This window comes from Xenopus tropicalis, chromosome 7, assembly GCF_000004195.4.
Source record: "Xenopus tropicalis strain Nigerian chromosome 7, UCB_Xtro_10.0, whole genome shotgun sequence".
Classification (NCBI taxonomy): Eukaryota; Metazoa; Chordata; class Amphibia; order Anura; family Pipidae; genus Xenopus; species Xenopus tropicalis.
The window spans coordinates 105,753,250-105,770,720 of record NC_030683.2 but is presented as its reverse complement, the minus strand read 5'-3'; the positions used below and the strand labels follow the sequence as shown (position 1 = coordinate 105,770,720).

The 17,471-nt window shown below is 40.6% G+C and overlaps 1 protein-coding gene across 1 annotated transcript in view; it reads left to right on the top strand.

Moving 5' to 3' along the window:
• Nucleotides 1–1,880: 1,880 nt before the first annotated feature.
• LOC100493724 (C-Jun-amino-terminal kinase-interacting protein 4) overlaps nucleotides 1,881–17,471 on the top strand; it is a 52,154-nt gene continuing 36,563 nt past the window's right edge. The window contains exons 1-2 of the mRNA XM_002939963.5: nucleotides 1,881–2,197; nucleotides 2,787–3,094. Coding sequence (XP_002940009.2) covers nucleotides 2,119–2,197; nucleotides 2,787–3,094 — 387 coding nt within the window. The 5' untranslated portion in view covers nucleotides 1,881–2,118. The remainder of the gene's footprint in view (nucleotides 2,198–2,786; nucleotides 3,095–17,471) is intronic.

Here is a 17,471-nt window from a genome sequence, read left to right as displayed (position 1 = left end):
CATGGCAGATTTCAAGGCGCAAACCACTTTTAAGCAAAAAGAACATTAAGGCTCGTCTCAGTTTTGCTAAAAAACATCTCAATGATTGCCAAGACTTTTGGGAAAATACCTTGTGGACCGACGAGACAAAAGTTGAACTTTTTGGAAGGTGTGTGTCCCGTTACTTCTGGCGTAAAAGTAACACAGCATTTCAGAAAAAGAACATCATACCAACAGTAAAATATGGTGGTGGTAGTGTGATGGTCTGGGGTTGTTTTGCTGCTTCAGGACCTGGAAGGCTTGCTGTGATAGATGGAACCATGAACTCTACTGTCTACCAAAAAATCCTGAAGGAGAATGTCCGGCCATCTGTTCGACAACTCAAGCTGAAGCGATCTTGGGTGCTGCAGCAGGACAATGACCCAAAACACACCAGCAAATCCACCTCTGAATGGCTGAAGAAAAACAAAATGAAGACTTTGGAGTGGCCTAGTCAAAGTCCTGACCTGAATCCTATTGAGATGTTGTGGCATGACCTTAAAAAGGCGGTTCATGCTAGAAAACCCTCAAATAAAGCTGAATTACAACAATTCTGCAAAGATGAGTGGGCCAAAATTCCTCCAGAGCGCTGTAAAAGACTCGTTGCAAGTTATTGCAAACGCTTAATTGCAGTTATTGCTGCTAAGGGTGGCCCAACCGGTTATTAGGTTATTAGGTTATCAGGGGGCAATTACTTTTTCACACAGGGCCATGTAGGTTTGGATTTTTTTCTCCCTAAATAATAAAAACCCTCATTTAAAAACTGCATTTTGTGTTTACTTGTGTTATCTTTGACTAATAGTTAAATGTGTTTGATGATCAGAAACATTTTGTGTGACAAACATGCAAAAGAATAAGAAATCAGGAAGGGGGCAAATAGTTTTTCACACCACTGTATACTGGCAGTGTGCACACCAGTAAACCATTCTAATGGTGCTGATTGTCCAGTTGAAGTATTACGGATATATGATGGATATGTAATCGGCCAATGCCCCTAGTCCAGTGATCCCAAACCAGTGGCTCTGGAGCAACATGTTACTCGCCAGTCCCTTGGATGTTGCTCCCAGTGCCCCCAAAGCCACACAGGGGCTGCCTAAATCGCCAGCCAGAGCCCCTATTTGTAACCCAAGAAACATTTTCCATGCTTGTGTTGCTCTCCAACACTTTTTAAATTTGAATGTGGCTCACAGGTAAAAAAAGGTTGGGGATCCCTGCCATAGTGCCTGTTGTTTGCCCATTCAGTGCTATACGGTTGCTGTACATGGATGATGTACAGCAACAATATAGCACCCCCATCCCTTTTAGTTGGAAGTTTTCATTCAAATGTTATCACAAAGGAAATAATTGACAGCAGCACCCCCTTTACCAGGGCAAATGCCACTCCCACAGTCCCACTCATTTATTATACCTGCCCAGCAGGGCTTAATTAAAGTGATTTTTTGGGGGGGGGTGGGGGTCATACAGAACAACACTACCAGGATTTCTACAGGTTTACAGTCCTGGTCATTGATAAACTTTTTAACATGATGTTGTAATAAACATTTCGTGTGCTTCTGCGATCCCAGGGCAAGTGCCCTCTGTGCCGTACAGTAAAAATGACAGATTTTACAAGACGAAAGTGCCTTTTAGTTTAGGGCTGTACGAGACAGGGACGTATAATATCAACAGACTAAAAGTACGCCTACAATTAACCCTCCTCCGCTACCAAACAGAGCGCCTTCTTCTCAGGTATCCCCCTCATACAAACACCCCCTCCCGTCACATGATCCCCGTATCACATGACCACCCCGAAGGTAACATCTTCCCCGCCTTCAAACTCACTGCAAAGATCAGGAAGAAGTGTCTTCCTCTCGGATTGGCTGATACCTTTGTTCGTCGTCATTCTGACTGGCCAGCGCTGGTGTCACTTTACCTTACTGATCCCGCCTTCGCTCCCCCTTGCCCTCCTCGTTCCTAAGCCTGGTGTAACTTACACCTCAGTGTCAGTGCAATGGGCTGTTGTGGTGGAAGGGACGTTTCCAAGGCAGAATTCTAGAGGGGATGTGAGAGTGCTGGTCAGGGGTTGAGGCCGCCTCATATGCTGCTGGGAGAAAACTTTGAATGTGTGTGGAGTCCAAGGAAGACAGCAGGGGAAGCGAAGATGCTGACATGCCAAAAACTTGGAAGGAGAAACTGACTGGTGATATATATATGAGCTGGGACCTTGCTGGGCATTTGCAATGCAGGAATGATAGGGCCAGGCAGACTCGACCTTGCTTGCAATGTGTGTGCTTTCTGCTTCAATTCGATTCATATATACCCAGGCATGCTATCTAGATGTGCAGTGCCTCTTACATAGTATGGGCTCACTGCTGTTGGTTACAGTGTGACTATAGCAAGTCATAGTTTCACAGATCACATAGACAAATGTGTATATGTATGACAGATTCAAACTGTATATCTATGTATATGTAAGCAAAACAGAAATACTTTAAAATATATATATATTTATATATACTATAACTTATAAAGAACAACACACGCTTCTTGTACGTGTCCTCATAAAGGTTTGACCCCTAATTTTATACATGTACATGGGAACTGGTAATTTATGTATATGATAGTGTACATACATGTGTGTGAGTGCATATTTGTCGCTGACATATCCCACAAGCCTGACACTAAGGGACAGTGTCACAGGATCATGATAACTGACTGTGTAGGGCAGGTCTGCTAGGGGTCTAGTTTGTGACTCAGTGCATGTTTTGGGGGTGTGCTTGTCTTCCCAGCTATGGATGATAAACTAGAAGAGATATTTGGAGATGATGTGGAGAACAGATCAATGGAGGTCTACGATGAGATGGTTACAGCGATGGCTGGAAGTATCTATTCAGAACTGGAAAAACTGATAGGAGACTATGGGCAAGGGGCTGTCACAGGCCTCATGCCCTTATTGGTGACTGTACTGGAGAGTCTGGAGGCGACCTGTGCTCAGGCTCGCGAGAGAGAGGAACAGTTGGAGCTGGTACAGGAGGACAAGCAGAGGCTGCTGATTCAATATGAAAGGGAACGTGATGGGAGAAAACGAGCTGAGGAGGTAAGAATGTATAGATCTTCATATTCACATGATCGGCTGTTTACGCTTGTATCTAGGGTTATACGCATTCAACCTCCCACTTGTATCGAGGTCCTATAGGGTAATATGCATTCAACCTTCCACTTGTATCTAGGTCCTATAGGGTAATATGCATTCAACCTTCCACTTGTATCTAGGTCCTTTAGGGTAATATGCATTCAACCTCCTGCTTGTATTTAGGTCCTATAGGGTGATACACATTCAACCTCCCGCTTGTATCTAGGTCCTATAGGGTAATATGCATTCAACCTTCCACTTGTATCTAGGTCCTATAAGGTAATGCACATTCAACCTACCGCTTGTATCTTGGTCCTATAAGGTTATGCACATTCAACCTCCCGCTTGTATCTAGGTCCTATAGGGTAATACGCATTCAGCCTCTCACTTGTATTTAAATCCTATAGGGAAGGGATCCCCAACCTTTTATACCCGTGATCCACATTCAAATGGCAAAAGTGTTGGGGAGCAACACAAGCATAAAAATGGTTCTTGATGGTGCAATAATTGGCTATTTGATAACCCCTATGTGGACTAGCAGTCTACAGAAGGCTCTGTTTGGCAATTACACTGGGTTTTTATGCAACCAAAACTTCCTCCAAGCCAGAAATTCAAAAACAAGCACCTGCTTTGAGGCCACTGGGAGCAACATCCAAAGGGTTGGGGAGCAACATGTTGCTCATGAGCCACTGGTTTCGGGATGACTGCTATAGGATAATACACATTCAACCTCCTGCTTGTATGTAGGTCCTATAGGGTAATACACATTTAACCTCCTGCTTGTATCTGTAGCGAAATACGCATTTAACTTCTCTTCTCTTGTATACAGGTCCTATAGGGTAATATACATTCATCTCCCGCTTGTTTCTAGGTCCTATAGGGTTATATAGATTAGACCTCCTACGTTCAGTTGTTCAGAAGTCACTTTTGAAAACCTGAAGCTGTCCACCAATATAAAAATAAGAGGTAGACTCATAAACTGCATTTTACATTATCCTTATAAAAGGTGTTTAGGGATGTTATAGTTTATAATCGGTGCTCAGTAATGTAATTTGATGTGACTCACTAAAACGTCTATTATACAAAATAGCGTACCATTTGTACCCATTGTTGTAAAATATGAGGATATTAGAACTCAATACAGCATTTCGTGAATTGTGTTAAAACTGACTGCCTGCAGCCTAGTACCTTTTTACTGTAGCAGATCCCCTCAGTGAGTTATATCTTACAAAAGGAGATACATTATTCTTTATATTATTTTCAGGTAGGGGCATGTGGCAGTAGTAGTTGTAGCATATTTAGGTTTGTCCCAGTTGTTTACATCTAGACTGATAAAGTTAAGCGAAACTGCCTAGTAATTGGCTCATAATAACTCCAGCTCAATTGCCATGGGCTTAGTGATGGGGCACTTCGTGATTCCTCTGACAGGTCATACTTTACCAGTTTTATTATGTAGGCCTGCAGTGGTTACCTTATCACCTTCACCAATTCTTTTTTTTAGTAACCAGCTATTTTTAATTGACCTACAGCATTCATTCATGTCATTACCACCATAACCTTCAGTGATGCAAGTAACTGGAAAAACAGTTGCACTACCAAATGCTTGGTCCTATTGTTTTGGTTTTCCATTTGCTATTCCTGATGTCACTTTATGAAAGCAGACACTACACTGATGCACCTATATAGGCACCTGGCTCTCATGTTGTACGACCTGGGGCAGTGCAGTTTAACCTGCACACTACTAATCTCAGATTTTCTCTCTCTACATCCATCAGCTTCACTATCTACAACACTGTTAGTGCAATAGGCCCAGCTGTCAGTGCCCATGTCAACTAAATTATTAGACTAAATTCATACCCTGCACTTACGGTATGTTTGCTCTAGTTGCCCCCCCCCAACCAGACCTTAAACTTAAGCTGGCAATACACACACCTATATAATTGTACAAAACTACTTTCATACGATTTTCATACCATGGCGATTTTGGTCTCTTTCATAGTATTATTTTATGTTCAGGAAATCATCTGATATTATGTTATTTTTAATACATTAAAATTTCAGCCTGAATGTTAGTTTTAGATTGTTGCATTTAAACTAACAATTGATATCTGAACGTTCGTCGGAAGGAGACTTAAATCTGAACGTATGTGGCTAGCTTCACTGAGTGCATGGGCCATTGAAACCTTTCATCCTGATAATTGTTTTTGGTGACATCACATGCACTCGTCAACTTACTCAGGAACTAGTCATACCAGAATCTTAGGTATTTATAACACAGGGGATTTTTTTGGCAGATATAGTTCCTTTATTCAAGACATGCAGTACATATGGAAGGTTTCAGTTGCTCTGTTGCTTAGAGGCTTTTCACTTCTCAAAAAACATTATCTAGACAATTAATTATTGCTCCTGGTGCTTGTTGCATTTAAGAAACAACTATAAATCATTGTTTTTCCTCCTGTATTGTACCAAATGAGTTGGGCTGCTTTAATACAGAGCCCAACAGGACAGAGGACTCATCATCAAGCATAAGAACATCTAATAATAAGAGATGATGTTTATTCTAATAATAAGACCCTTGTCCTAAGGGGTCATGTACAACCGCACGTGTAACAGACTAAGTGCACATTTGAGTGCAATTGCCATGCTTTTTACCCACAATGTACCATTTTTTCACCAGTGTACCTGGCACAGTTGCGCTCGCACATCTTTACAAATCGGGCATACTTGTGGTGATAAATTTCTATGTCTACTGGTTGTTATTTCCAACATGAAAGTAATGTGTGTGAACTATTCCTTTGACACAACTGCTCTGCAGCGATTGATGGGAACCCTGGAGATTTTTGCCGGCAATGACTGCAGGTATATTTGTGCAATGACAACTGCACTTGCAATGATAAATGTCCCCTATAGTCTTCTGTTTCATAAATTAAAAAAACATAATTCCTTTAACAATAACCAAAAATAAAAATAACTACTATAGTTTATATAAATACCCTGCTGTGTAGCTATGGGGACTGCCATTCAAAAGGAGAAAAGGCACAGGTTACATAGCAGATAAACTCTGTAGAATACATAATGGTGTTTTATTTGTTATTGGCTGTGTAACTGGTGCCTTTTCTCCTTCTTCCACCTTGAATGGCTGCCTCCATGGCTACACAACAGCATATTTATATAAACTTTAGTAGTGTCTCCGAAGCAACACACCAGCTTAACTAGTGCAGTGCAACAATAGATTATATTTGAATTAAGAACTAATATCATGGTATTTGGCAACTCAGCTGTTTTTGAAAGTTGCATGGACAAAATGCTGAGAATTGCTACAGACTGGCTTGTCCTGTTACAGTCAATGGGAATTGCAACAGGGCATATGTGCCATACTACAGCTACTCCTTTGATCATTAAGGGGAAGTTTTCCATGGCCTTTCTTAGAAAAAATGAGGACGAGAAAAGACCACATGTTATACAGGAGGCCAAGAAATGTATCCTACACATGTGCAAAGATCCCAAGCTGTATTCCTATTTCTGCTGTACATATTACATGCAGATGCTATCTACAGTGAATGATCTGGCCTTGAGTTTGTCTGTAACAGCTTTTACAAGCTTGGGTACCTATTCAATGGGCATCAAAAATCTGGGTCAGTTCTATGTAATTGGGTAGCTTTAGTTAAGGTGATCTATTGGACTGAGCAAGTAGGATTTTATTATGGAATTATTTACATGGAGGACCCTTAGGTAGAACCCTAGCCTAGTAGCGCTTACACAGTATAGTGTGCAGCAGCAGAGTCAGGCTTTCCTTATCAGTTCAGATACAGTATGTTTCCTAATCCAGTTAGTGAGATTACGGTGATGTACAAGGACAAACAACTTCTTAAAGGGACAAGAGGCTTGCAGTATGTCATTCTGTCGTAATGATGCAGGGTTCAACATGTACAATGATTATTAGACTTCCTGTGCCAGGAAGAAACTATATTTGCAGATAAATTGCTTAACAAGCCCAGCAAATAAACTTTGAAATGCACTTGTGCCTGTTAAATAGAAATTAATTATGTCTTTTTGACCGATGCTTTGACTGACCTATACTCCTTACCTGGAAGTATAAATGTAGACATTGGTAAATGTGGTGGCTCAGGCGACTGTAAAACAGGATCGAGAAACATATACTCGTCTCGAATTACTGCATCTTACATGGGGAATGGAGACCAAAGAAAACCTTTGCTAGAATTGAACCTAGGCCCAGAAATGCAGGCAGCAATGCTAAGTGCTGTGCAACTGATAATATATATATTATTATAATATATATATAATGCTAATGGCAATATTGTATTGCAATGCAACTCTTTAGCTGGCTGGGCAATTAAAAGCACAGACCACTTCTACAGTATGGCAGCAATATGAGAACTACAATGCCCTTTTCCACCATTTAAGTTTCACAAGATGCAGTAAAGAACCCCCACGTAAAATAAGGAACCCTTAAGTTCGATAAGATCTAAGATCCCCTGTCAGTCAGGCGGCTGGATTATGAAATGTGCAATTTTATGTATCAGATTCAGTTTTTGTACAATTTATGCAGTGTCCCTCTGTCAGTTGTAGTTTAGCAGCAGGTGGAGGGCCTGAGACATACCCCTGTTGTTATTTTTGGACTTTTTTTTTTTTTTTTCTTCTTCACCCTTCAGTAGTGTCAATGTTACTGTGCTAAAAACACGGAAGCAAATAAAATTAGACCTCAAACTATCTTAACTTATCTGTGGATCATGTATCCAGTCTGGGATTTTTAGGCTTTCCCTAGGTGGTAAAAGGAGCAGAAACCACTATCAGAAGATTTATTAATTGGTGTGACTAGTTCTGGGCTTTGTGTAGTCAAAAACTGGCAAATCTACCACCCCACTGATCCTAAGGATTGTGATTGGGGTATGGTTTCCTGCTAACAGGATACTGGATAGTGGTTAATGGATGACATGATAACTTTGCATATATTTATACTAGAGCTGGGCGGTATGACCAAAAATTTATATCACGGTATTTTTCAAAATTATATCGGTGTCACGGTAATTGACGGTAATTTTTTTTTTCCATGCATGATTAGGTGTTAACCCCATTTCCTAATAAATTAGAGAATAATTACTGCAGTATTGAAAATCAGAGTCAGGCGAGTGAAGGATCGGCAACAGAAAGTCGTAAGGTAAATCAGGCAGGCTTAGTTTCCCAGGCAAGGCCGCAGACAACATAGCACAGGAGGAGGCGTTTGATAGCTTTAAATACCCCCCACGCATGCACAGAACCGGCTCCGTCAGCGCGTTGCGGACATGCACGCGCACCTGGACGCGTGTGCGCAACGTCCCGCGGACAACGGGACGCGCGAGACCGGGCCGCACGAGACCGGGCCGCACGAGGTGAGTACCCTGATACCCCGGTATTGCGGTATCTGAAAAATGAATATAGTTTTAAAAAAAAAAAAAAACACCGGTATTCGGTATTAAACGGTATATCGCCCAGCCCTAATTTATACATGACAGCTTCATATTGCTTTCTCTGCCAAGGCAAAAGTAAATGCATTATCAACCAACAGTTCTGCAACAGTGCATGTAAATATTGCTTGGCTTTGCCAAAAGATAACATTTTAAATAAAGCTCCTTTCACCTATAATATACCACCGGTAACCTTCTGGCTAGAATAAGTGAATTTGTATGTACGTATGTATAACTTTATTTATAAATCGCCACAAGGGTGCGCAGCGCTGTACAATCTTACAAAATACAAAATTACATTTGCCCTTAAGCTCAGGACTAGGTAAAATAATGTTTTAGTGCTCCAGAAGGTAGCATCTGAGCTTTTTCTTAAAGAGAGTTTGTGAGTGTTCCCTACAGAGGGATTCAGAGATAGAGTTCCAGAGGTAAGGAGCAGCAAGATAGAAAGGTTTAAGACGAGAGTGCAGTTGGTGTGGATGGTGTAAAAAGACGGAGGCTCTGAAAGGGAGCAGAGGAGACGACCAGGAACATGCAGGGAGACCAGTGAAGAAATGTAGTGAGGAGCAGAGGAGTGAAGGGCTTTGAATGTTAGCAGAAGGATTTTGTAAGCTATCCTTTGCTTAACAGGCAGCCATGCTAGAGAGCTCAAGTGAGGCTGAAAAGGTTCCCTCTTTGGAGAGAGCAGGAGGATCCTGGCAGCAGAGTTTAAGATTGATTGCAGGGGAGAGAGGTGGGAGTCTGGGAGGCCGGTTAATAGGAGATTGCAGTAATCTAAGTGGGAAAGGATTAGGGCATGTATTAGTGTTTTAGCTGTTACTTGTGAAAGAAAGGGGCGTATCTTGGCAATATTGTGGAGGAAAAAACGGCAGGTTTTGGCAGTGTTATTAATATGGTTAGAGAAGGAGAGTGACTGGTCAAAGATAACCCCAAGGCAGCATGCAGAATTAACAGGGTTGATGGTCATGCCATCAATAGTAATGGTGAAAGGAGGAGAAGGGCAAGTTGGTTGATTGCAAGCATTTCCTGACTGATTAGGTCTTTTCTTCAGGCATTGTGGGTGTATATATGCATCACTAAAAAAGCAAGAACCTGCAGAATTCATTTAGTAGTTAATGGCAAAATACTTCTAATGCACATGTGCCTTAATACCTTCTGGGCAGAATTATCTCTCTTATATGTTACTGTAAATGTGAGAACAATATCATTCTTTAATAATAATTAAAGATAATTGCAAAGTTTCTTGTTGTGCAGAGTTATGTACTATACTGTGCTCCTGTTTTCCTCTCTTCTGACTTTACTAAAAAGTTGTGCCAGAAAGTAGCCATGTGGCACTGCTGATTACACCCCCATACTGTAAGTAGACTGGTGGTACCACTGTTGCTTAGGCCAATGCATTTTGTACAGTTTGTAGATTACAGAAAGCAGACCAATTTCCCTATTTATATAGACAATAAATCCAGGGGATTGTTTCTTCTTTTATATAACATTTCAATCAGAACTATTCACTTGTGCCGTGAAACAGCAAATGTCTGTTTTGCATTTCTCTGATATTGTAATAGGATTTTTATCCTTAAAGGAGAAGGAAAGGCTAAGTCACTTGGGGGTGCCAAAATGTTAGGCACCCCCAAGTGACTAACTGCTTACCTTGTACCCCGGGCTGGTGCCCCTGTTAGGAGAAAACAGCACCAGCACGGGGCACCTGCAGCGAGCCTTCCTCCTTCCATCTTCGCGCTGCCGGCGAAATCCATGGGCCGGCGCATGCGCAGTAGAGTGAAAAGCCGACTTCTATGTTTAAGTTCGGCTTTTTCACTCTACTGCGCATGCGCGCGCAGCGAATAAGGAAGAGGAAGTGCTCGCAGCTACCCCGGGCTGGTGCTGTTCTCTCTGAACAGGGGCACCAGCCCGGGTAAAAAGTATGCGATTTAAGTCACTTGGGGGTGCCTAACATTTTGGCACCCCCAAGTGACTTAACCTTTCCTTCTCCTTTAAAGGGATGATTTTTATGGTGTACTTTATTTCTAAATTATTTACATAGCAAATTATTCACTCAATAATTTTATTCTTGAACCAACAAATGTATTTTTTAGTTGTAATATTGGTGTGTAGGCGCCATCTCAGTGCATTGTGCCTGAGTCTGAGCTTTCAGAAGGAGCCAGCGCTACACATTAGAATTGCTTTCAGTTACCTATTGTTTCTCCTACTCCCATGTAACTGGAGGAGTCCTAAGCCGGACTTTGATTTCTTACTATTGAGTGCTATTCTGATATCTACTGGGAGCTGCTATCTTGCTCCCTTCCCATTGTTCTGCTGATCAGCTGCTGGGAGTGGGGGGATATCACTCCAACTTTCAGCTCTTTAGTAAAGTGTGACTGAAGTTTATCAGAGTACAGGTCACATTGCTGTGGCACCCTGGGAAATTAAGAATATGGCTATCCCCATGTAAAATTTCTAAATTAAATAGAACAAAATTTCTATGCTCCTTTTGAAAAACAGATTTCAATGCAGAATTCTGGTTTCCCATGACAGTATTCCTTTAAACCAGTTGTGGTTTAACCAGTAGGTAAGCCTGCATTGAAAATATTTTCAGTGTCTGGCCCTTGCTTCATATTTATGACATTAGGAAGCTGATGCTTTCTCACATAACCTGGAATTTTCCACATCAATAATTATTACCCGATGGTAAACCTGTCCCTATATTCTGTGGTTAATGATGACTGACACAGCCCCTCCCAGCAACTGATAATCTGACTGTATCTCCAGTATGATAGTAGATTGTAAGCTCTTTTGGGCAGGGCCCTCTTCACCACCTCGGTTATTGATTGCTTTATGTGTTACTCTGTATGTCCAATGTATGAAACCCACTTATTGTACAGCGCTGCGGAATATGTTGGCGCTTTATAAATAAATGTTAATAATAATAATAATATATGGAGTGGGAACATATTAGTGATTAAAAAACGATTGTTTCAAGATAAGCTTATAAGCTTGGCCCCACAATAACATAAAATACATCATACAATATTCTTCAATAAATTTTGACTCAAGTGCAGTACTATGTCATTATATATTATATGACACACAATAGACCTCATAAACAGCGCTTAGCGGTTACATTTGTTTCACATTCACATTGAAACTAACGTATTAGAAAAAGTTATATTTCTTCTGTTGTAAAATATAAGGATATTAGAAGTAATCATGGCCTTCAGCCTTGTGCCTTTATATGGTCATGGAACAGTTTTATGATATCCTTATATTTTACAATAGGGGGTACATTATAGATCTGAATGTTGTCATTCTTCCAGGGACCTAGCACTGCCTTAAAAGAATGTTCAACTGTGAACTATACCTTGTATCTTGTGTGCCATAGACATAATTAGAATCAGTGATGAGAATTTAAGCAAATAACTGTTTTGCAGCACTTCTCTAAGTTTTCAATTCTGAAAGAATTATGCCTCAGGCACCCTAGACAGCAGTTCACCTAGCATTTGTAATTATCTCTTGAAAACATGCAGTGGTGTGGGTGATGGGTGAGCCACTGTGTTTTCTATCCAAGCATGAATAGATCATTGTAAGGTACAAGATACATTGGGTGGGTGAAGAGGGTATGCATCAGGCAACTACACTGGGCTCTCCGACACTGATTAGTCTACACCCTGAAGCTTGAGGGGACTTAAGGCAGACAGCTGTTTTAAAAGCCTCCTTCATAGGAAATTATCCCCTGGGCTGCCAGGTGCTGCCATAGTAGATGAGACTTTCAAAGTTTCTTTGTTAAGGGGTTACATGGTGTATTGTTAAAAAAAAATATTTACATTGCTGTAGGACATTTTCCAGCTAAGGGACATTTGTACATATCCCTCTTCTGCACTGCCTTTCACTCTGTGTTATAATATTGCTGCAGCATTGTGGTTTTGTCATCATGGAAGCCCTAAAGGCTCAAATACAGGTGCCTTATACCCTGTGGTAGCCTCCTGCTACCTGCACACTTTCTTAGTGTATGACAGGTGACTTGCATAGGGGTTATACTTAACATTAGTGATGATTGCTGAACAGGCTTCTTGGGAAGGTTGCAGTTGGGTCATGTAGAAACACCCAGAGAAAGATGCATCTTGCACCAGTGGATCCACATTTACCTTCTACCAGAACTCCTCCCTGGAGCAGTCATATGGTGGGTGATTGGGACATAGTATAATGTCAATGGAACGAAGCCCAAAGAGTATTATCTTGCTAGTTGTGGAGCTCACGTAAGCACTAAGGGCGAAGACACAATGAGCTACTTAGTAGCAGCTACTTATCAAGGCTAATAAACACTAGAAAATACTCTGCCATAATGAATACTTAGAACTGCCTCTGCTAAAACACACGTAGAGACAGTTATCAGTACATGATAAGCATTGTCTATTTTTGTAGCTGTACTTGGGGTATGTTCCTTAGTAGTGGGAAGTAGTGGAATTACCGCTGTAACTGTCACATAATGGCTCTGCAAACACTACTTTTGCGAATCTGGCACAAGCAGAACTTTTGCCATCAAGCTTTCACTGCCCGTTGCTACCCAGGAAGATACTTTTGATGCCAAAATTACTTCTACAATACTCATTGGTGCCTGGGAAACCAGCATGGGTGCTCGTTTACTAAAGAGCAAGCCTCTGGACAGGGTAGCTGTTAATGTCCCATGGTGATTCCAGGGTTGTGTAGGTTTTACCTTGCATTTGTAGAATGATGCCAGGCCAGATCTGACAGGCAGCCTGCCCTGCCCTGGGAATTCCTGTATCCCAAAACTTTAAGGAAATAGGCAGGCTATGTACACATATGGCAGTATAACAGTCTTTGTGGTTTGCATTTGCTGTATATTGCCTCACTCACTAGCACCTGCAAGAAATGAATGGTGTATGTGAACCCAGACTGAAAAACAATGTAAATTATATAGATAGCAGTCCATGCCTGGGTGCATGTTGAGAGTTTTTATGGTAGCCAGTCTGTGTGCATGTGTGGTTTTGTCACTTTAAAAAACGAATATGAGAAACGGCACCATCTGTTTGTCAGTGGGCGCCATTGGCTACATCCCACGTATTTCAGCTGGTACAACCTGCCCGTTTGCCTACTGTGCAATAAAGATCAGGGCCTTCACCAAGCGGCACCCTCCTGTCACTGTTAATTTTAATGTGTTTGCTAACTTCAGTGCTGTTGCAAGCTTGTAACAAGAAATTGGCAGTGACATTATTTTATCATTATAGCACCTAAGAATGGAATTTTATTTCCTTGTTATGTGAGATTACACTCAAGAGAGAACTGCCTTTGTACAACTTGTGCAATTGTTTTAATAAGTAAAAAAAAAAGTACAGGTTACTGGATTGTACCGTGTTTCCCCTAAAATAAGAAACTGTCTTATATTTTTTTAAGCTCCAAAATATGCACTAGGTCTTATTTTCAGGGGATGTCTTATTTAATACAGTACACATTTATTCCATCGTTTGGGTGAGATTTATCGCCCAGCCCTAGGTGGGCGTCTTATTTTCGGGGGGTGCCTTATTTTCCAAGGGGGGTGAAAAATCGGAGGTGTGCCTTACTTTCGGAGGATGTCCTATTTTCGGGGAAACAGGGTACCTGTACTTGATGGTAACATATATGTAACAAAAATGTTATAATTGTACATAGAAAAGGTCTTTATCTGGGGAATGTCAATGTTAATGGCAACTCAAATATTTGCTCTCTAAGTTTCTACTTTTAAAAGTATTTTTCACAGAGATGGCTGAGCCGGCAATTTAGATCTCCATACCTTAAGTCTACTAATAAATCATTAAAACATTAATTAAACACAATAGAATTGTTTTGCTTCCAATATGGATTAATTATATCTAAAGGTGGCCATACACAGGCTGATTGTAGCTGCCGATATCGGTCCCTGATTCGGCAGCTGATCGGCCTGTGTAGGGGCCTGAAATCGGGCAGATATTGATCGGACAGGTTAAAAAATTTAGTCGGATCGGGGATGTGGTCCCCAAACCGACTGCTCCAATTACCGGTGTTCTAATTCGGGGGTTTGGCCCCAGGGCCAACTGACTGAATTAGCCTAAATTCACCCAATATCACCAACCCCTAGGTGTGCATATTGGGAGAAGATCCACTCGCTTGGTGACCTCGCCAAATGAGCGGATCTTAACGTGTATGGCCACCTTTAGTTGGGATTAAGTACAGGGTACTGTTTTATTATTACAGAGAAACTTATTTTAAATTGTGTGTGCAACACAGTCGATGGGGCCAAGTGAATATGAAATTGTATGTGTACATAAAAGATTTGTGTACAAGTTATAAATTGTGTCTGTGTGCCAGCACATAACTAAGTGGGATAATTGGCTGATCAAGTGGTAGGTTTGCTGCCTGTTCGGGCTATTTGAGTCACTACTGCCTGTTTGTATTATAAGCTTTGTGAAACCCAAGCAATTATCTAGCTATTAACCACCTCTGATGTCACAGCCCCATCCCCACAAAGCACAACCTCACTCCCAAACGTCATGACCCAACCCCCACATGTCACTGCTCTGCCCTGATCATCATCCTACCCTCTTGTCCAGTTTTTGCCAAGGTCAAAGGTGGCAAACCTTTTCAGGCGGGCAGAGTAAATCTCTGATAGGCTTGAGTACAGATACAAAGAGTGGTCCATGCAAACCTCCATTAGCCCAGCATGAAGATCCAATTCACATCTATGGGATTCTATGAAGAAGTTCAAAGTTAAAGTGTGTTTAAGGGTCCTGTGAGATGGTTTGTCTGTGGGAAATGCTGAATGTATGGCACATATTATTATTTATTAATCTCTAGTAAAGGAATACAAATACAATACATAACAGTTTACATACACGGTCACACATTCACTAGAGGAGATACACAGTTAATTTGGGATTCTGGGTTAAGTAAATGCACGTAAGTCTTTTGTTGACTTGTTGAATGCAAACGTGCATGGACAAGGCACATACAGGCAATTAACAAAACCATTTTTGCCTGCCCTAATTTGTGTACTTCATTAGCTTGCTGTAAACAGAGAGCATTGTGATATTTGCATAATCAGGTTAAATAAGTTGCCTTCTATTAGTTTTAAGATCATATTGAGGCAATCAAAAGTAGGTTTGCATTGTATAGAATGATAGCATAACAAGGAATACAATTTCTATTAGCTGGCCCACTCTTGGGATAGATAAATGATTCTTGAGTAAAAGGCTATCTTTAGTGCTTGTTTGGTGGGAGAAATGATAAAAAGTAATTAGTGCTGCACACAAAGTTGCTCTCACGCTGCAGGTTAATAGCCCATTATACTACATTCAAACATTTTAACATTGATTCTGCACAGGTTAAAGGCAAATAACTTCCAGCTTCTTAAGGTCTGCGAGTGTACCATCAGGATTATCCGGCTAGTCAGAATGAGGTGTTTTCTCACACCCTGCACCAAATATCATACTGACCTGTTTTCATTCCAAACATTTTAGTGTGAATACTTTGTGGGTGAGGCCAGTCTCTCAGTCTCTGCAGAATTGTTATAAGGTACAGAAACAATATTATGTAGGGTTGGACATAGAACTTTCCACTGGTTTAAGTGGTCCTTTATTTAGTGTTAGTTATTATTCTTGGTTATTTTTTGTGTGTGTGTTTAAATATTTACACTTTTGATTCTGCAACTCATATTTAACTGCTGTGTGGTTGCTGGGGTTTAATTATCCTGGCACGCATTCTGAATATGAGAATGTAGAATCAATAGGAGAAGGCCTAAAATGAAAATATACAAAATACAATTTAGTGACCCTTCGACAACCAAATATCATTTTCATTTGCTGACTGGAAAAAAAAGCACAATAGAAACACAAATGATTTAAAAAAAAACCAAAAAAAAACCATACAAAGTAAATAGTTAAAAAGTTCTTTAGAATAAGTTCAGCTGTCATACTAAAAGTTAATATAGTTGGAAGATCCCCTTTAGGGCTGTGACAGACGGGGAGATTAGTCGCCGCACAATAAATCTCCCCGAAATGCTATCCCACCGGCGAGAATGTAAATCGCCGGTGGTATGGCATACACGGCACATCGATTTGCCGAAGTCGCAGAAGTTTCCTTTCAAGGCAACTTCTGCAATGTTGGCAAATTATCTCCCCGTCTGTCACAGCTCTTAAAGGAATACTATATTCCCAAACAATGTAGATCTGTATAACAATATATTGCATAAACAAGCTCATATGTAAAACCCTGCTTCATCTAAATTAACCATTTTCATTAAAAAATATACCTTTTTTAGTAGTATGTGCTATTGGGTACTCCTAAACAGAAAATATTAGATCAAGGGAAAGGATATAAAAGGGCAATATTTACTGATGTATTTATATTCCAGTTTGGTGAGATTCTTTAATAGGTCACTTAACATAATATAATCCGTTGGTTAAGTATTTACTCTGGGGGTATAGTTTTCCTTTAAGAACAGGAAGTTACTAACAGTGTCACCAAATGTTTGTAGGCAATGCTGGGCTACTGTAAATATTAGTTAGCAGCTAATCTACTAATAGATCAGGATGTATGTTTTGGGAACCCCTGGTTGAAATATTTGGGATAATGTTTAACTGAAATTGACCATATGCTGCAGAATAAGTGTGGGCCATATGTGGCTCCTAAAACACCAGCTAGCATGCCACATGTGGGCATAATTTTCAGTTATATCCAGAGGAGGATAGATATTGCTAAGCTATGGTTCCCAATTTTAAATGCAATATTGTTTAGCTATCTAAAGATGTAACTTTGTGACACAAGCGCCCAGTTATAGTTTTGATGGGATCAGAATCAGATCTGATGTTTCAAGTTTCAAGTTTACGTCATATACAAATAACAGTGAAGCATCATTA